Source organism: Mesocricetus auratus, unplaced genomic scaffold, assembly GCF_017639785.1.
Source record: "Mesocricetus auratus isolate SY011 unplaced genomic scaffold, BCM_Maur_2.0 Super-Scaffold_100014, whole genome shotgun sequence".
Lineage (NCBI taxonomy): Eukaryota > Metazoa > Chordata > Mammalia > Rodentia > Cricetidae > Mesocricetus > Mesocricetus auratus.
In genome coordinates, this window is record NW_024429197.1 from 37,759 (window position 1) to 59,538 (window position 21,780).

General features: G+C 42.7%; 1 protein-coding gene and 1 pseudogene across 1 annotated transcript; one reads left to right on the top strand and one right to left on the bottom strand.

The window, feature by feature from the left end:
* The first annotated feature begins 5,815 nt into the window (after positions 1 to 5,815).
* Positions 5,816 to 8,874, top strand: LOC121144066 (annotated as a pseudogene).
* Positions 8,875 to 13,302: 4,428 nt separating this feature from the next.
* Positions 13,303 to 21,239, bottom strand: LOC101834126 (PRAME family member 12-like; the record flags this gene model as incomplete). Its single annotated transcript, XM_040757413.1, has 4 exons — positions 20,959 to 21,239; positions 20,052 to 20,639; positions 18,799 to 19,324; positions 13,303 to 13,311 (listed from the first exon to the last, which is right to left on the bottom strand). Coding segments are annotated over exons 1-4 (1,404 nt in total), but the record flags the coding sequence as incomplete, so codon positions are not given.
* Positions 21,240 to 21,780: the final 541 nt, after the last annotated feature.

Here is a 21,780-nt window from a genome sequence, read left to right on the forward strand (position 1 = left end):
TTGCAAACCAGAATGCTCTTACAATGTTAAGCACAGTTGAGTATGCCTTGAAGTTCTAGGATTTAAGAGGACAGAATTCACCCATAAAGGATGAAAATTATGAGGAAATGAGAAACTGAATCTTGGCAATCAGCAATATGAATTGAGAGGTCCTTAGAATCTTCTCATAGCATACCTGAAATGAATCAGGAAAAGTGTTCAAGGAAGATTAACTGAAGTGTTGGGGCAAGGGCACAAAGGAAATTTTGTGGAGACATCCCCAGAACTGTGAGTATGGATGGAATAAAAAGCAAGAAAGAGGATAGACGTTACAGAGGGTCCTGCCTGTTTCTGCCTAAAGCAATTCTCAAAGAAATTCTTTGCCTGAGATTCGCAGGCAAATGGATGACACTAGAAGAAACCATCCTGAGTGAGGTAACCCAGTCACAAAAAGAGAAACATGGCATGTACTCTCTCATATATGGATTTTAGACATAGATCTGGGGAGGGCCAGCCTACAATCCCATGGCCACAGAGTCTGGGAAACAGAAACTTCATTTAGTGGCGCATCGAAGAAGAGGCAGACTCCCTTGGTTAAGTACTGAGCTGAACTCAAGAAAGCCAGTAACAGAGAGGGAGGACTGATGACCAAAGGGATTAAGACTGGGCTGGTTTAACCCCCAGAAACAGGTGACCTGACAAAGGTTAACTCTTGAATCCCAGGCATCAGCCTGGGAATCCATCATGGGACTGATCAAGACCCCCTGAATGTGAGGAGGCCTAGGTAATCTATTGAGCCTCGGGCAGCAGATCAGTACCCATCCCGAGTATACACACGGACTTTGGACTCCCATAGAACAAAGTGAGGTGCACTCTCACCCTGAACTCTTGAGGAAGGGTCTAGGCCCTGCCCTATATGAAATGACAGACTATGGACACCCCCATGGAGGGTCTCACCCTCCCTGGGGGAATGAGGGGATAATGGGGGGGTTGGGGGGAGGGCACTGGAGGAGGGGAGGGAAAGGGAGAGACCTGGAACTGACTTGTGAAGCAACCTTGTTTCTTATCTAAATTTAAACTGAAAAATTAAAAAAAAGAAAGAAGATAGCCATTACAGAGGGTCCTGCCTGTTTCTGCCTAAAGCACTTCTCAAAGAAATTCTTCTATCCTGACTTCCATATTGTGAACACTGAGACCCCTGATGGAAGAAAAGTACCTCTTCCTGGATCATGTTTATGGAAAGAATACTTTTTTTCCAGAGGCAGACTTTTTCTTTGTAACAACTCTGGCTGTGCTAGAACTGCTTCTGTATATCAGGCTGCTTTTTGAGTTAAAGAGTTCTGACTACCTCTGACTCCAAAGTTCTGGGATTAAAGGTGTGAATGACCACAGTAGGATGGGAGAAAGTCTTCTAACATCATGAGAAGAGTAAATAACAGCTATTAGGATTACAGACCATTCCCTTATTCATGGAAAACTTAGATAAGCAATATGCACTTGTGGTTGTTTTCATTGGCTCCCAGCTAGACGACACCTGAAATTAACTAAAGTCATTAAATGGAGGTCACACCTGTGCCAAATATTTTGCATAAGCTGGAGTAGGTAGATCCACTTGAAGCAGTTACACACCTTTAATTCTGATCTGAGGCTAGGAGACACACCCTAAAGTGGGACACACCTTATGCTGGATGCATATAAATGGACATGGAAGAAGGCAGCTGTTGCCACTCTGCCTGCTTGCACAAACCTTGTAGCAAGTGCAGCCTTCACTGCCATTACAGAATACTTCTTTGAATACCAGCATATAATAAAGACCAGCTGACAAGGCCAACCTACTGAACTGAGTAAGTACTGGATACTTGGACTTTCCATACAAAACAAGCCAGTATGGGATGAGCAGGACAGTAGCCAAAAGTGATTCTAATGAGTCCCCTTTCTTCATATCTGGGGAGATTCATTGTATATGTTATGTCACTCTAGAGAGCCCTAAGGGAATATTTTTTCTCAATATATATTTTTATTTAAAGTAGAAACATGCTTGCTTCACTTATTGATCCCAGATCACTCTCCCAACTCTTCTCCCATGCCCTTCTACTAGACCTCACAACCCACCACCCAATTTCCAGACCATTCCCCGGACTTGTAAGGCCCCCCATAGGGGATCTCCAGAGTCTTTCACTTCATCTGTGAGAGGGCCTAGTGTGAGAGATATTTCCTACATATGGAACAGGCTCCCAAATATCATTCTTATAACATTATAAACACTGATCTACTACTGAAGGCCCCAGAAATTGCCAAGGCCTCTTCACTGATACCACATTAAGGGAGTATGGATCTGTTCCATGCTGACCTCTTAGCCATCAGTCTGGATTCCAAGAACTCCTCCTTGTTCAGGTACCCTGTCTCTGTGGGTTTCACCATCACAGTCTTGACCCTTGGCTCATCACTCCTCCCCCATCACTGGGTTTGTGGTGTTCAGTTCAGTGTTTAACTGTGGGTATCTGACTCTGCTTCCATCAGTTACTGGATGAAGGTTTGGCAATGGGATCATAGGATGACACTCCCCTGATCCATTTCTAGAATCCATATATGAGAGTGTACATATCATTTTTGTGTTTTTGTGACTGGGTTACTTCACTCCGGATGGTTTCTTCTAGTGCCAAACATTTGCCTGCAAATTTCAAGATTCCATTGTGGTTTTTCTTTTTCTTTTTCTTTTATCCCGAGGAGTAGTACATCCTTGTATGGTGGGTATCTTTTAGGTATATGCCTAAAACTGAAATTGCTGGGTCGTGTAGTAGACTGAGTCCCACTATTCCTGAGGAATCTACATACAGATATCCAAAGTGGCTGTACATGTTTGCACTACCACCAGCAATGGAGGAGTGCTCTCCTTTCTCTACATCCTCTCCATCATAAACTGTCCTTGGTGGTTTTTTTGTAGCCATTCTGATAGGAGTAAGATAAGTTGTTTTATTTGCATTTCCCTGATGGCAAAGGATGTTGAGTACATTCTCAATAGTCTCTCGGCAATTTTAGACTCCTCTATTGAGAATTCACTATTTATTTCTGTAACCCACTTTTTTTTTTTTTGGTTTTTAGGTGACAGGATTTCTCTGTATTGTTTTGGAGGCTATCAGTCCAGCCTGGCCTCGAGCTCACAGAGATCTGCCTGCCTCTGCCTCCGGAGTGCTGGGATTAAAGGCTTGCACCACCACCACCCAGCTTGTAGCCCACTTTTTAATTGGATCGTTTGGTGTTTTGGAGACTTCTTGATTTATCTGTAAATTTAGAAGATCAGCGTCTGTCAGATGTGGGGTTAATGAATATCTTTTCCCATTCTGTGGGTTGCCTTTTGTCTTGTTGACAGTGTCCTTTGCCTACAGAAGCTTCTCAGTTTCAGGATGTCCCATTTATTAATTGTCATCTCAGTGTCTGTGCTACTGGTGTTATGTTCAGGGAACAGTCTCCTGTTTCGATTCATTAAAGGGTAACTTCCACTTTCTCTTCTTTTTTTTTTAATTTTATTTTCCAGTTTAAATTTAGATAAGAAACAAGGTTGCTTCACAAGTCAGTTCCAGGTCCTCTCCCATTCCCTCCCTTCCTCCCGTGCCCTTCCCCCTCCCCCCTTATCCCCTCATTTCTCCAGGGAGGGTGAGGCCCTCCATGGGGTGTGCATAGTGTGTCATTTCATATAGGGCAGGGCCTAGACCCTTCCCCAAGAGTTCAGGGTGAGAGTGCACCTCACATTGTTCTATGGGAGTCCAAAGTCCGTGTGTATACTTGGGATGGGTACTGATCTGCTGCCCAAGGCTCAATAGATTCCCTAGGCCTCTTCACTGACACCCAGATTCAGGGGGTCATGATCAGTCCCATGCTGCCTTCCCAGGCTAATGCCTGGGATTCAAGAGTTAACCTTTGTCTGGTCAGCTGTTTCTGGGGGTTAAACCAGCCCAGTCTTAATCCCTTTGATCATCAGTCCTCCCTCTCTGTTACTGGCTTTCTTGAGTTCAGCTCAGTACTTAACCAAGGGAGTCTGCCTCTTCTTCGATCAGCCACTAAATAAAGTTTCTGTTTCCCAGACTCTCTGGCCATAGGATTGTAGGCTGGCACTCCCCAGATCTATGTCTAAAATCCATATATGAGAGAGTACATGCCATGTTTCTCTTTTTGTGACTGGGTTACCTCACTCAGGATGGTTTCTTCTAGTGTCATCCATTTGCCTGTGAATCTCATGATTCCATTATTTTTTTCTGCTGAATAGTACTCCATTGTGTAGATGTACCACATTTTCTCTATCCACTCTTCAGGTGAGGGACATCTAGGTTGCTTCCACGTTCTGGCAATTACAAATAAAGCTGCTATGAACATAGTGGAACAGACATCTTTGTTGTATGAATGGGCGTCTTTTGGATATATGCCTAAGAGTGGAGTTGCTGGGTCTTGTGGTAGGTTTATTCCCATTTTTCTGAGGAATCTCCACACTGATTTCCAAAGTGGCTGAACCAGTTGGCACTCCCACCAGCAATGGAGGAGTGTCCCCCTTTCACCACATCCTCTCCAGCCTAAATTGTCATTGGTGTTTTTGATTTTAGCCATTCTGACAGGGGTGAGATGGTATCTGAGAGTTGTTTTGATTTGCATTTCCCAGATGGCTAAGGATGTTGAGCACTTTCTCAAGTGCCTCTCAGCCATTTTAGACTCCTCCATTGAAAACTCTCTATTTAGTTCTGCAGACCAATTTTTAATAGGGTCCTTTGGTATTTTGGAGACTTGCTTCTTGAGGTCTTTGTAAATTTTGGAGATCAACCCTCTGTCAGATGTGGGATTAGTGAATATTTTTTCCCATTCTGTGGGCTGCCTTTTTGTCTTGCTGACTGTGTCCTTTGCCTTACAGAAGCTTCTCAGTTTCAGTAGGTCCCATTTTTTAATTGTTGATCTTACTGCCTGTGTTACTGGTGTTATGTTCAGGAAGCAGTCTCCTGTTTCAATTCATTAAAGGGTACCTTCCACTTTCTCTTCTAAGAGGTTGAGAGGGGCTTGATTTTTGTTGAGGTCTTTGATCCATTTGGAATTGAGTTTTTGCATGATGATAGACATAGGTCTATCTGAAGTCTTCTACATGCTAATATCCAATTATAACACCACTATTTGGTGAAGATGCTTTCTTTTTCCATTGTATGATTTTTGCTTCTTTGTAAAAAATCAGGTATTCAAAGGAGTGTGGGTAAATATCTGGGTGTTTCAGTAAATTCCTTTGGTCTGCCTGTCTATTTTTCTTCCAATCTAAGCTGTTTTCAGAAGTACCGCTTTATAATAGAGCTCAAAGTCAGAGAGGGTGAGGCCTCCAGAGGTTTCTTTGTTATACAGGAAGAAACCTAGCAGAATATGGTATTATGAGTGTACAATATGTTCCAAACTATCCAAAAGTTGTGTAAGCTGCTCAAAACTAGTTACCTAGTGACCTAAGATTCAATCTAGATAATGGAATGGTCTAAGAGTCCCCAGTGGCCTTCTGTGCAACTAATCTTGAAATCTGCATTGAAAATTTAAGAGATATCCAAGTTTCTACCTCATAAAAGTGGTACCACATAAGAAACATAACATAAAATGCTAAATCAAGTCTATTTCTGTGTCTCACAGGGTGAAGAAACATAAATCTCCAGTTCTTCACTTTGGATCAAGTTTGAACTGCAAACTATCTCCAGCAGAAATATCAGAGCACGGTAAGAGGTATATTGGCAGGTAAAGAGCGGTGGCGACAGTGCATCTGGAGGACAACGAGATAAGTAGCGATTTTGTGTTTTGTAAAAGCATTATTTTATACATTCTGTGTATGATGACTTCATTGAGCAATGCTCATTGCCGAGGCGCTCAGGAAAAAGCACAGATGCCAACGAAACCTGCAGCACAGCCAGAGAAACAAGTGGTACAGGGAACAACTGAACATATGAAGGATGCTCAAATGATCTTTGTTAAGAATGATTCAAACTTTGAAGGTAAAGTTAAACAGCTTATGGAAGTGACAGGAATAAGTCAACACGAAAGCATAGTGGCTGTACATGACTGCAATGGAGATGTGAACACAGCCGTCAATATGCTGCTGGAAGGAGATTTAGACACAACACCATGGGAGACTGTAGGGGGGAAGAAGAAGAATTTTGGGAAAAAAAGGTCAGGAAACAAACAAATCAGCGCGAAGAGAACTCAGAGAGAAACAAATCGTGGACAGGGAATCAACAACCTAAAAGGAAGAGGTGGCAACAGAGGCAGAGAGTTCAAAGGTAAGGAGAATGGAATTGACAGCAACCAAGGAGTCAAGCCTGCAGAGCGAGGCAGGCAGGGCAGAGGCAGAGGAGATGGGTATTACAGAGGCAGAGGGGAAAGAAGGTTTTCTCCTCAAAGAACGGGGACTTTGAAGCCCACAGAACATTCAGAGTCTGCATTTACAGATAGCAAAGGGAAAAAGTTGGGAGTTTGGGAAGCTGCTCTGAATGGTACAGATGAGGGCACTGAAGGGATGGGAAAGCCTCACAGTACATCTCAGGAAGTTCCAATTAAAAGGATGTCTGGACTTAAAGATGCATGGGAAAAATCTGGGGAAGAGTGGACAAGAGAAGAATGGACTGAAGCCCTTTCTGAAACCCAATTTTTCACTGGATCCTTTGTTCCAGCAGAAAACCACATCACTCCTGGGCAAAGAACTGATCGGGTTGCCTTGCTCCAGAAGACTGTCCCTCTCACTCAACCCGCAGAAGTCAACACCTTTGAATCATCCCAGTGGCAGAGCTCCGGCCAAGTACTTGTTTTCACAAATTCTGAACACAGTCATCAGAAGGAACAAGGGACTGGTGGGTCCCCTTCTGCCAATGCCTACTCTCATCAGAGACTGTCTTCCGTCCTGGGCTCCAGATTTGGAGAATCGGCCTCATCAAAGATGTTGAATATCTCCAGCTCTCAGATTTTGGCCAAGGTGAAAGCACCAAGTTCAAGCATGTTTGCTGCTACTTCAACTGCACAGCACAACAGTACAAGTACCCCAGCCATTACTGCATCTTGGGACCTCAAGCCCTCAGCATCCCAGTCCTCTTTCCTCAATCATTTTGACTTCAAATCTCAGCCTAAGCCATCCCCTGTTCTTAAGCATTGGAGCCAGCAACAGAAGCACCAGACCCAGGCAGTCAGTCTTCCTCCTCCTGGTTTGGAGTCCTTTACTTCCCAGGCAAAACAACAAGATTCAGCACGTGGAGATGGCCCTTCTTCAGCAAACAGATTTTTGCCATTTCCCAACAAGGCTGTTGAAAATATTGTGTCTGCCCACCAACGACAGTCCAACCACATCAAACTCCCTAAGCGCCATATACATAAGGTTCCGAAAACAGCAGTGGAAATGCCTGGTTCTGCTGAGGTCACAGGGTTAAATATTCAGTTTGGAACTCTGGAATTTGGATCAGAACTATCTCTTTCTGATTTTGGATCAGCATATTCAGCCAGTGGAAAAAAATCAGATGCCTATCAGCTTGCACCCAAAGTCTTTAAGTGACACTTTCAATGCCTCTTTACCCATGACCAGTGCTATACAGAACTCCACGTACACAAGTTGAGTCATTCCCTCCTCCAGTCTGACCACCTCTTCCTTGAGCTCCACTAGCCCAGTAACATCATCTTCCTCTTATCACCAGAAGTCTCTACATACCAGGATTGCGTACCAAAGCCCTGTGTACCCCCCAGATTCAGCTGCAGGCTCTGTTGCAAATGGACATTGTGGTGCCTGGAGTAAGAACACAGTAGACACTACTTCATTCATTTCAGGTCAAAGCCGACAGACCCCTCAGCCCTCCCATCTGTGGACTCCCTACACTGCACCACTGTCTGCACTGCACTTCTGCCTTTTCATCCCAGCAGTCTGCCACGTTGCCATCCTTTCCCCAGTCTGGTGACCTGTCCAGCATCCCCCTTCTCAGCATAGCAGTTCTCTCTCCAGCCACCAGAACAGTCTTCCTCTGTGATGCAGCACATCCTGCAAACATGCCCCCACTCATTCCAATGTGCAGACCGCCCTGTTCTCATCACCCTTCTCAACAACTGCAACCTCTGTCCCCAGGGCCCTATCCTTGAGGATTGTCTTGCCTGGGAGCAGCATGTGCCTGTGTGGGACCACTGTGAGTGTAGCAAGCAGCAGTACCAAGGCCACAGCCTTGGTGACCTCAGGAAAACACTGCCAACCTGCCTTAGTGAGTTCCTCCTCTGCTACACAATCAGTGCCTATTGGTTCCTGGAGGACTGTTTCCTGCTTGCCTGTTCTATGGATATGATGAGCCCCAGATGTTGCACTCACAGCTGCCAATGGATTACTATGGCATTCACTTTGGAGCACCCACAGCCCTCTCCAGACGAGAAGGAAGTTTGAATGTATTCAGGTGATATCACAAAGTTTGTCTGAGGAGACTCTGCATCTCCTTCACCTTTCAATGACACAACCTCATACACAGCAGAGCCAATTCCAGATGCACCACATGGCACAGCAGACCTTTCTGAATCCTACTCTGCATCCTGGCTATAGCCATCCTGGCCAACCCCTATTACACAGATGTGCCCAGTGCCATCCAGTATGGGCTCACTATGCTTGTCCAGCCATCCTCGGTGAAACAACATGGTGGGACACTCAGAAATCCCACTAACCATTTTCAGAAGGCCAGTAGATGTGGGCAGCACAATTATAGTACAGTTTGTAATGATTTCACCTAGGGCACAGCAGCAGGAGAATACACTAAGGGTGGCTATGGTGGATCATCAGGGGCACCAAACAAGTTGGCTGGTTCTGGGCCTAGTGTTGCTCAGTTGTCCAAAGAATCAAGTTTGGGCCAAGTTCCAGCTCTGGATCTTAAGCACTGAAGGAGAGATAGTCCTTGAAATGAGGGCTGGAAGAGTATTTAAGAACACAGCAGGCTATGAATGAGGATTCAAAGGTTCATTCTTTGAGATTTCCTGTTGTACCTTATGCATTGTCTTCTCCGTGAAGATGAGCTCACCCTCTTCTGCAAGACAACCATGTTCTAAGACTTTTGCAGCATCAGTGATCATATCAGGAAGCCTGGAATCCAGTTCCTATGTTCATGATGGCAGATGAGCTAGGAGAGCTGTGGGAGAATCTCCTGTTCACAGACTTCTTCCTGGTGGTAGCTGGCCAGGAATTCCTTGCTCACCATGAATCTTATCCGCTCACTCTCCAGTTTTCAGAGTCATGTTTGAGCATGTCATGTACGAGACTACAAAAGCAAATCTTAGAGATCCATGATCTGGAGCCACAAGGCTTCAAGGCAATGATGGGCTTCATTTAAACTGAGAAGGCATCAGACATCCACAACATGGCAGATACTGTGCTGGAAGCTGCTGACAAGTATGACCTGGAGAGTTTGAAACTCATGTGTGAGGATGCCCTCTGGAGGAACCTCATTATGGAGAATGCTGCACACATTCTCTTCCTGACTGACCTCCACAGTGCAGGGCATCTGAAAAGATAGGCCCTGAATTTCATCACAGCTCATGTTCCTGAGATCTCTGAAGACAATGGTAGACACATATCCCCACTTGGTGAATGAAGAATACTCCTGACTGGCTTTTACACAGGGTCCTTTCCTGCATTCCACACTCAAACTCTTGAAAAGACTCAAGGTGTCAGTCAGGTGTGACATAGAGTTTTCTTCTAGGTGTAGTAACCACTATTTTTACAAGGATACCTGGGTAGACTTTGGCTCTCTGGAGGATTTACAGTGACTCTGGTAAAGCTCAGGATTTAACAGAACAGTAAATGAGTGGGAAATGCAGTGTGGGTTTTCCAGGGATGTAAGCCAGACTCTGGTATACACTCTCCCACTTCAACCTTAATGATGAACTGGTTTGAATTTGTCCCATGAGTTGAAACTGAGATTCAGTTTAGTTGCTGGACCTGAACACATCTCAATAAGTTTTCCTTGGAGAAAATAGTCTTGATTTGACTGAGAAGCATGTATGATGAAGGGCTCAGACCAAAGGAGAAAACCAAAAGGAATGTTTGCTTACAAGAGTAGAGGAAGAGCAGCACCAGCCTTCTTGGTGTCTTCTTGATTATAGCATCCTCGGCTAGGAGAATAGGGGCTTCCTTGGCTACATTACAATTGTTGTCCTTTACCCAAAGTGCCTAAACTGTTCTCGTTGCTCAACTATCAAAAGACAGTTTTAAATATTTACACTATGGCAATAGATATGCTAATTATCAGAGCTGTAGCATCAATTTAAGTACACTTCTTTATTGCAGAATACAGACTTGATGGGCATAAAAAATTAAATATTGTAGTTTTATTTCTCTTTCGAACCTTCAAAATGCAGTGCGCTCTGCATTGCTGACTTGCTAAGAATGGTGCCAGCAATGCGAATGTTGGTTACAACCTAGAATAACAGCTCTCTACAGCATGGAACATTATACCTAGGAAATTAACCCTGTGACTAAACTGGAAATTAAGATTACTCAATCCAATTAATTCAACTCGAGGAAGAAAAACATAGGAGAAACATTACAAATGTAACTAAAAACACTAACAGCGAGACTAAAATGTAAACAAAAATCACATAAACGTATTAAAAAGATTCCTATAAAAAAAAAGAGTAGAGGAAGAGAAAGAAGACATTTTTAGCTCCAAACTCAGTTCACAAAAGCAATTTGTGATCTTACAGTTGACACTTGTTCAGTTCTCAGCATACACAAGGAACTTTTTTACCACCTGTAACTGGACATTCTGAGAATCTGAGGTTCTCCTCTCATCCTCCTAGGCACCTCCATCTCTGTACACAATATTTTAATCAAATATAATATGAATAAAAATTTTGAATCAGCTGCTGATTCCAGTGTAGTTTCTGTTTGAAGAAGTCTATTTTAGTCTGCCATACATACTAAAAAGTCAATAAAATGAAACCTATTGAAACTCTGTTACACTCAGAGATTTGTGCAGAGCACAGTCAGCACTCTCCACCAGCTGATGGGAGCATATACTGAGATCCACTGACAAACATCAGGCAGAGCTCAGAACCTCAGGGAAAAGAGGAAGGACAGAGTGTAGGAGCCAGAGGGATAAAAGACACCAGGAGAACAGAGCCCATAGAATCAACTCAGCAGGACTCTCTAGTCTCACAAAGCCCAAAAAGGCCCTCACAGATAATGTGTGTCTACACTATGTCCTCTGTACACCTGTTGTGGTTATTGTGCTTGGGATTTCTTTGGGACTGCTACCAGTGGGAGTGTGGAGAGTCCCTGACTTGATTATCTGATCATGGGAATCTTGTCTTCTCCCTGGGTTGGTTCTACCAGCCTTGATATGAGGATTTGTGCTAACTCTTATTGCATCTTGTTATGCTGTGCTCAGTTGATATCCCCAGAAGACCTGCTCTTTGGTGAAGGGATACAGGAGTTAGAATATCTGGGTGGCTTAATGGAGGAGAGATTATGATCATGATGTATTGCATGTGTGAAGAAAATATAAAAATAAAAATATGAACAATTAGAAAGTTATCTGAGGAAGAAGAATTTGGACAGATCTGCAAAGGAAAAAAGAATGTATAGATCCTTAGTAAATGCCTATCAAACTGTGCATTCCTGAACAAGGAGAGCAAAGATACCTTGATAGAGGGAGCTGTTATGGGTTTAATGTGAAACCTGGTGATGGGGAAATTCCCAGGATTCCACAAGGATGGCCTCAGCAAAGAATCAAGGCTTTAATGAAGAGGGTACCTTATATTCCCTTCTCCCATAATGAGATTGATGACTCACTTAAATGCTGTCATATAGCCATCATCCAGCAGGTGATGGAAGCAGAAGCAGAGATGAACAGGAAATCACTGAGCCAAACTCCTGGAATCTCGTTGTAGATCATGGAGTAGTTATGACCAAACTGGTGAAGACCATGCAAGGGGACCACACAGAACCAGCTGACCTGAGCAAGTAGGAGCTCACAGATTCTAGACTGTCAGCTGGAGAGACAGCCTGAGACTGTACTAGGCCTTCTGAAGGTGGAGGTCAGCTGGGAGGCTTGGGAAGTCTATGGGGCCATGGACAGTGGAACCAGTATTTATCTCTAGTGCTTGAACTAGCTTTTTTGTGACCTTTCCCTCTGGAGGGATTCTCTCTCAGCCTAGATTCAGGGGGAAGGGCCTGCCCCAAATGATGTGAAAGACTTTGATCATCCAAGAGTGAATTTACCACTAATGACCATCTTAGATGCTAGGGAATGTTTCCTTTGGGCCCTGTATAACTTTGTAAATGAACCAATATTCTTTCATGCTTCTCTCATTCTATCCCAACCATTCAAAGATACAGAATAACGAAAGAATATTAAGAGAATCTAAGGAATAAGGTCAAGTAACATATAAAGGCAAAACTATCAGAATTAAACCTGACTTTTCCATGGGAACTCATATAACCAGAAGGTCCAGGATGCATATGCTACCAACATTAAAAGACCATGGATTTCAGCCCAGGCTACTATACCCAGCAAAGCTTTCAATCACTATAGATGGAGAAAACAAGATATTCTATGAGATAACCAGATTCAAACAATACATATCCACTCACCCAGCGATACAGAAAGTCCTGGAAGTAAAACTCCAACCCAAGGAAGTCAACAACAGCCAGAAAAGCATAGGCAATAGATAATCACACCTCACCAACAGCCAACAGTAAAAAAGGGTAAAAATCCACATATAATTCCACTAGAAGCAACCATTCCAAAACAAGCAAGAATGAGTAACCAATAGTCATTAATATCCCTCAATATTAATGGTCTTACCTCACCCATAAAGAATCACAGGCTAACAGAATTGATTTGAAGACTGAACCCTACCTTCTGCTACATACAAGAAACACAACTGAGCCTCAAAGATGGACATTATCTCAGAGTTAAAGGTTGGGAAAAGATTTTCCAATCAAATGGACCCAAGAAACAAGCAGGGGTAGTAATCCTAATATCAAACAAATTGGAGTTTAAAATAAAATCAATCAAAAGTGGTGAAGTAAATCATTTCATATTCATCAGAGGAGAAATCCAACAAAATGGAATTTCAATTCTGAACATCTTTGCCCCACATACAAAGGCATCCACATTCATAAAATATACATTACTAAAGCTCAAATCACATACAAAGCCCCACAATTTATAGTGGAAGAATTCAACACACCACTCTCATCACTAGACAGGACTATCAGAAATTTAACAAACAAGCAAATTAGCTAATACAAGTTATGATCCAACTGGGAATAACAGACATCTATAGAACATTCCATCCAAATAGAAAAGAATATAGCTTCTTCTCAGCTCCACATGGAACTTTCTCAAAATTAGAACACATACTTGGCAACATATCAAAACTCAGCAGGTGTTATGTTCAGGAAGCTGTCTCCTGTACCAATTGGATCAAGGGGACCACCCACTTTCTCTTCTAAGAGTTTCAGTGTGGCCAGATTTATGTTGAGGTCTTTGATCCATTTGGATTTAAGTTTTGTGCATGGCGATAAACATGGATCGATCTGCATTCTTCTACATGCCAGCCTCCAGTTATGCCAGCACCATTTGTTGAAGATGCTTTCTTTATTCCATTATATATTTTTAGCTTCTTTGTCAGAGATCAGATGTTCGTACGTGTGTGGGTTAATATCCGGATTTTCAATTTGATTCCATTGGTATACCTGTCTATTTTTGTGCCAATACCAAGCTGTTTTCAGGACTATAGCTCTATAATAGAGCTTGAGGTCAGGGATGGTGATGCTTCCGGACGTTGCCTTGTTGAACAGGGTTGTTTTGGCTATCCTGGGTCTTTTGTTTTTCCATACAAAATTGATTATTGTTCTTTCAAGGTCTGTGAAGAATTGTGCTGGGATTTTAATGGGGATTGCATTGAATCTGTAGATTGCTTTTGACAGGATTGCCATTTTTACTACATTGATCCTTCCTATCCAAGAGCATGGGAGATCTTTCCATTTTCTGAGGGCTTCTTTAATTTCTTTCTGTAAACATTCAAAGTTCTTACGATACAGGTCTTTCACTTGTTTGGTTAGCGTTACCCCAAGGTATTTTATGTTGTTTGTTGCAATTGTAAAGGGTGATGTTTCTCTGATTTCTTTCTCAGCCCTTTTATCATCTGCATATAGTAGGGCTACTGATTTTATTGAGTAGATCTTGTAGCCTGCCACTTTGCTGAAGGTGTTAATCAGCTGTAAGAGTTCCCTGGTAGAGTTCTTTGGGTCATTGATGTAAACTATCACATCATCTGCAAACAGTGAAAGTTTGAACTCTTCCTTCCCAATTTGTATCCCCTTGATCCCCCTTTGTTGTCGTATGGCAATGGCTAAAACTTCAAGTACCATGTTGAAAAGGTATGGAGAGAGTGGACAGCCTTGTTTTGTTCCTGAATTGCATTGAGTTTCTGTCCATTTAGTTTGATGTTGGCTGTTGGTTTACTGTATATAGTTTTTATTATGTTTAAGTATGTCCCTGTTATCCCAGATCTCTCCAAGACCTTTATTATAAAGGGGTGTTGGATTTTGTCAAAGGCTTTTTCAGCATCTAGTGAGATGAACATGTGATTTTTGTTTTTCAGCTTGTTTATATGGTGGATTACGTTGATGGATTTTCGTATGTTGAACCATCCCTGCATCCCTGGGATGAAACCTACTTGATCATGGTGAAAGATTGTTTTGATGTGTTCTTATATCCGATTTGCCAGTATTTTATTGAGTATTTTTGCATCAATGTTCATGAGGGATATTGGTCTGAAGTTCTCTTTCTTAGTTGTGTCTTTGTGTGGTTTGGGGATCAAGATTATTGAAGCCTCATAAAAAGAGTTTGGCAAAGACCCTTCTGCTTCTATTGTGTGGAATACTTTGAGAAGAATTGGTATAAGCTGTTCTAAATAACTGGTATAATTCTGCACTGAGGCCATCTGGACCTGGATTTTTTTGGTTGGGAGACTTTTGATGACTGCTTCTGTTTCTATAGGGGTTATAGGTCTATTTAAATCACTTATCCTGTTGTTGATTTAGATTTGGCAAGTGATAGCTATCCAGGAAGTCGTCCATTTCCTTTAAATTTTCAAATTTTGTAGAGTACAGGTTTTCAAAGTATGACCTGATGATTCTCTGGATTTCCTCAGAGTCCGTTGTTATGTCCCCCTTTTCATTTCTGATTTTGTTAATTTGCATGTTCACTCTCTGCTGTTTGGTAAGTTTGGACAAAGGCTTGTCAAGATAGTTGATTTTCTCAAAGAACCAACTCTTCATTGCATTGATTCTTTGTATTGTTTTCCTAATTTCTACTTTATTGATTTCAGCCCTCAATTTGATTATTTCCTGGCATCTACTCCTCCTGGGGGAGTTTGCTTCTTTGTGTTCTAGAGCTTTCAGCTGTGCTGTTAATTCTCTAGTATAACTATTCTCCAGTTTCTTCATGTGGGCACTTAGTGCTATGAAGTTCCCCCTTAGCACTGCTTTCAAAGTGTCCCACAGGTTTGGGTATGTTGTGTCTTCATTCTCATTGAAGTCTTTAATTTCTTTTTTTAATTTCATCTTTGACCCAGGAATGTTGCAGAGTTGTGCATTATTCAATTTCCATGAGTTTGTAGGTTTTCTGCAATTTGTGTTGTTGTTGAATTCTAATTTTAAAGCATGGTGGTCTGATAAGATGCATGGAGTTATTCCCATTTTTTGTAGCTGCTGAGGATTGATATGTTGCCAAGTATGTGGTCGATTTTTGAGAAGGTTCCATGTGGTGGTGAGAAGAAGGTATATTCTTTTTTATGTGGATGAAATATTCTATAGATGTCTGTTAATCCCAGTTAGATTATTACTTCTATTAGACCCTTTGCTTCTTTGTTGAGTTTCTGTCTGGTATCCCTGTCTAGTGGTGAGAATGGTGTGTTGAAATCTCCCACTATAAGTGTGTGTGGCTTTATATGTGATTTAAGTTTTAGTAATGTTTCTTTTACGAATGTGGATGCCTTTGTATTTGGGACATAGATGTTCAGGATAGACACTTCATCTTGGTGGATTTCACCTGTGATGAGTATGTAATGACCTCCTTCATCTCTTTTGATTGATTTTATTTTAAAGTCTAGTTTGTTAAATATTAGGATTGCTACCCCTGCTTGTTTCTTGGGTCCATTTGATTGGATGGGTCCATTTGATTGGAAATTTTTTCCAATCAAATGGACCCAAGATATTGGGGGAGGGGGAGGTCATGGGAGGAGGGAGGGAAATGCAGTGGGACCTGGAACTGACTTGTGAAGCAACTTTGTTTCTAATCTAAATTATAAACTTAAAAATAAATAATAAAAAATCAATGAATTCCATGTTTGTAAACTGACTTTGATCTAGAAATTGGAAGGATATTTTCTTTTTTATTTTAGTTTTAAATAGCTTGTTTTACATGTCAATCCCAGTTCCCTCTCCCTATCCTCCTCCCACACCCCTCCTCCCCCCAGCCTCCCACCCTATTGCCAATTCCTTCCACATAGGGGATGTCTAGAGTCTGTCATTTCACTCAGGGTAGGGTCCAGGCACTCCCCTAAGAGGCCAGGATAAGAGAACATCCCTCTTTGTGCTATGGACACACAATGTCTGTTTGTATTCCAGCGATAAACACTGATCCACTGCTCAGGGCCCCATAGGTTGCCCAGGCCTCCTCACTGACACTCACATTTTGGGGGTCTGGATCAGTCCCATGCTGGCCTCCCTGCTGTGGGTCTGGGGTCCAAGAGCTCTCCCCTGTTCGGATCAGCTGTCTCTACTGGTTTTGCCAACCCACTCTTTGCCAATTTGCTCATCGCTCCTCTCTCTCTCTCTCTCTCTCTCTCTCTCTCTCTCTCTCTCTCTCTCTCTCTCTCTCTCTTAAATATTTTATTTTTTATTTTTAAATTTAAATTTAAATTAGAAAGAAGGTTGCTTCACATGTCAATTCCAGGTCCCTATCCCTTTCCCTCCCCTCCTCCCATACTCTCCCACCAACCTCCCATACTCTCCCACCAACCTCCTCATTTCCCCAGGAACAGTGAGGCCCTCAAGAGGGGTGTCCATAGTCTGTCAATTCATCCAGAAAAGGACCTAGACCTTCCCCCAAGAGTCCAGGGTGACAGTGCATCTCATTGTTGGATGGGAGCCCATAGTCCATTTGTATACCTGGGATAAATACTGATCTACTATCCAAGTCTCAATAGATTACCTAGGCCTGCTCACTGACACCCACATTCAGGGGTGGATTCCCAGCCATCACTCTGGGATTCAAGAGCTAACACTTGTTGGGTCAGCTGTTTCTGGGGGTTAAACCAGCCCAGTCTTAATCCCTTTGCTCATCAGTCCTCCCTCTCTGTTACTGGCTTTCTTGAGTTCAGCTCAGTGCTTAGCCGTGGGAGTCTGCCTCTTCTTCCATCAGCCACTGAATGAAGGTTCTGTTTCCCAGGCTCTCTGGCCATGGGATTTTAGGCTGGAACTCCTCAGATCTATGTCTAAAATCCATATATGAGAGAGTACTTGCCATGTTTCTCTTTTTGTGATTGGGTTATCTCACTCAGGATGGTTTAATACTTTAATTTTAATTATCATTCATTGTGTATATTAAAGGACATGTTGTGGTACATGTGTAGATGGAGATGATTGCCAGTGCTACAGAGACAAGAAATAAACTCAGATGACCTGAAACAGTTCAAAGTGTTTCTGCTGCTGAAATCAAACACGGGTCCTCAGAAAAGTCAGTAAGCATCCTTACACTCTGAGCCATCTCTCCAAGAGATCCTCTCAAGCTTGCTGACTGAGGATACATGAAGCTGAAGTAAAAAAAATCTCCAAGAGCATGGTGTGTGAGCCATTATTTTCTCTGGAAGCTCTAGAATTCAGAAGGCATAGATACAAGGGGACACCAGACTATGCAAATGCAGTAAGCTTAATGAACAAGTATGAGACTGTCAATAAACTAAAGTCTGAAACACACATTTTAATGCAAAAGTGAACGTGTTTTATTGAACTTATTGGAAACTGTAATGCTAAGGATGGTGGAGGAAATGATAATCAGTTTGCATTGCTCTCAAAACCACAGGAAGAGAGATCAAGCTTACTAATGAGAGTACTGTATGCTCAACACAAGTTCATCAGCTGGAAGTTATTGTTCCCAAAAGGAATATATGTGCATATATTACAAATCTTATTTAAGGTGGAAAAGGAAAATGCTGGGACCAAACAAAGACAAAGATGGAAGGCAACTCATGCAGTCCGTTGTGCTCATTGTCCTATCCTCTGTCTTTATTCCCTTCCCTCTGTCTATGGTCGCTCATACACTGATTGTGCTGGGATGCAATCCCTATCATTTTAAAATCTCTTTTCCTATCCGAAGTTAGGTCTTCACTGTTGATCCTCAGCAGATCAGGGTATCCTGATTCTCCAGGTCAAAGCTTCTCTCTCTCTCTCTCTCTCTCTCTCTCTCTCTCTCTCTCTCTCTCTCTCTCTCTCTCTCTCTCTCTCTCCCTCTCCCTCTCTGTCTCTCTCTCTCTCTGTGTGTGTATGTGTGTCTTTGTCTCTTTGTCTCCTTGTCTCCTTGTCTCCTTGTCTCTTTCTCTCTTTCTCTCTTTCTCTCTTGTCTGAATCAATGAAAAATTATTGTTTCCAAATAAATCCTAAACTCCTGGAATAGATTTACCCTGTGTCTCTAATAAGTCACTTGAGTCCAAGCTTTCATTTCTCAGAGCCCAACAGTGATATCTCATCATTTATTCCCAGCATGAACATAGGGAAACCTCCGGGTCAGAGACACAGAATCCCCTACAATATGAACATCTCTTACTAACAAAATATATCTCTTTTGATTCTCTAACACCTCTGAGAGTTTCCAGGAGCTCAGAACAGTGCTGGACAAATCTGTCTGGCATGACATCACCAGTGTCATTATAGACTTCAGTAGGGGCAGGGTACATCTCCAGGGTCAGCTTTCTCAGGTTAGCAGTGTGCAGCAGCAGCTTCTTGAGACTGGACACAGACAGGAAGTTGTGCACAAAATTCACCTCAACCAACTGAGAACACTGACTCAGTGCTGGGAGGAGGTCATCGATTTGGAAGTTCATGAGCATACAGCCCTTCAATTTTAATGTCTGCAGTGTAGCTGTCAATCTCTCCAACAGTCTTCCTAGAAGTGGATTACTTAAATATAAAAAAGTGACACCACTCAGGTCCAGATATGTGAGTTGACTGACGCTTGGACACTGCGACAGATACCTCATGTCTGATTCTGATAGCTTGCAGCGAGTGATTGCAAGGGTCTCTAAGGGACTTTCCAAGTACCTACGGAAAGACAACAGAAGTTTATCTCAGTAAGTGGAATAGTGGTAGAGAAAAGAAAGGACTTCAACATGGCAGAAGCTAGTTAGTCCTAAGTTCATTCTGCGAGCTTCCAGAAGTCCTAACCTGGGATGCTCCCTGATGGAGAATGATCAACACATGCTCATCATTGTGACTTGTTCTGTCCAAAACCTGTTCCCTCTGTACTGTACAGCATAAACTCTCATCAGGTGATCAATGATATCAGCAGGAGAGCAGGAAGACTACTAGGGGGAAGTTAGAGCCATACCCCAACATTGGTCTCCATGAGCCCCACCTTCCTAGCACAGCCCGTGTCCTGCTTACAGGGCTCCCCTGTGGCCCTAATCACTCTCAATCATTTTCCACTGACTCAGGCCACACCTGTGCTCAAAGAATACCTGCCCGTTGTAGAATCACAGACAGATATAAACTCTACATACAGTTCTGAGGACAGGGCTGACTTGAGCAACATGTGGTTTAAAACCTCATCACCTTTGTAGATCTGCTTGGTCCTTATCTGGGTCCCTAGCAAAGCCCTTTTCTAGATCATAGATACTAAAGTAGCAGAACGACTACTAGATCAGTCATTCTCAGGTCATATCAGTGTATACTGGGTATTACTGGGAAGTCTCAGGTGTGCACTAATGTTTCATGTAACAAGGAAAAGCTCCTCTCTGGCCTGCAGTGCAAGCTCCCCATCCATCCTTACCTGAGCACTTGGTCAAGTCTTTCATTCAAGAAAAAGACACCATTCAAATAGAGGTGTTGGAGCTTGGTGAGATGGGAGAACTGCGAAATTATCTCTCTAGACCACCATTCTTTCATCTCTCGGTTCCTAAACCATTTCAAAGGTGTAAAGATTTCATTGACGAGGAGTTTCTGAAGGTTTCTCATCTGGCCAAGGCCAGGGGCAAACATCGCAAGGGTTCTCAGGTCCCAGCATGCCTTCACTGCCAATTCCTGTATACAGCTTGGCTCAAATACCTCCAGAATGTTTAGGGATGAATAGACAGGGATGACCCCAAACTCCAGCTTTTCACAGATCACCTGCATCACATCTTTCCTCTGCTTGGCCCATGAGTGGAAATATTTTAGGGATTTACAGAGATCCCTGGACTTGAGGGAAAGATTCATCATCACAGTCACAACCTGTTTTCCCTGTCGAATGGGATGAGGCATCACTGGTTGACTCTCACTAACAACATTTGGAGAGCAGACACCATCCTCTGTTCCAGCCCACACCTTCCAGAAGTTATGCTGGGCATCCCGAAGATCAAGCACTTCTAGTTTGCAACTCCTGTTGGTCAAATAAGAGAGTGAATCAAATGAAAGGATTACCAATGTACACTCTGACTAAACCCCACATATTGACTCCCCTTAAATCCATTCTTTAACCAAAGACTGTTTCCATTTGTAGTGGCTGGGGGAAGAATACCAGAGATACAGTTGCTCTATGTGTCTACATCTATTAGCAGTGCACTCCATGCACCACTGTCTGTTGTCATTTATGCACTTCTCTAAGAAAGCTCTGATTCAACTTGGACCACATTCTAAATTCTGTAGTCACCTCCCTCCATCCACACACTTCCCATCCATGCTAACATTTTCTCACTTACCTAGGTCGATCCTTCTGATTAATCAGCATGTCAAGGCCATCCAGCACTGCCTTCAAAATTTCCAGGTCATAAGTCTTCATCAGGGCTCCCATGGGAAGGCATCTGAAGGGCCAGGCTGCCACCATGGCCCTCAGGATGTTTGTTTGTTTGCCATCGAAGGCGACTTTAAAAACTGGTGGGAAGAGTTCCATGGGCAGGGTCTTCAGAGCAGCGATAGAAAGGGCTTCATCTTTAAGGAGACTTTTTATTGCCAGAAGCTTGAGCGAGGATGGGGAGCTCATCCTGACCTTCATACACAGGTGCTATAGAAGGATCCAGAGAATAAACCCTTTCTGTTATTCTGCCAATCACGACCACTGTTCCCACTGAATCCTACTGCACTAGACAATGAGAAGGTTGAGAATTAAAGGAGAACCAGACTCTGATGTTGTCAACCAACTTCAAATGTCTCTCATGATCCTCAAGGGCAAAGTTAAAGATCCCACAGCCAAGTATGCTTTGCATTCAATCAATGGAACTTGTTGGGAGAATATGTGAAATGGATACAGTCACTATTATTTTTTAAACTTTAGAACCTGGAGTCACACTGAGCTCCAGACCCCTCTTTAGGAGTTCAAGTACTGGGAATTGTCATCTTGATGATTTCCTGAGATTCATGGCCAAATGATGTTCTGTAGAATTTTCTTCATCTGCAGTTAATAACTCTATAGTCACTTTGAATTAAATACTTTTAAGGTAGACTGGACTTGTTGGTCAGTGCTTGATCAATGATCCTTAGCCCTTGAATATAACAAACTCAGCATTCTATTAAAGGGAACAGAA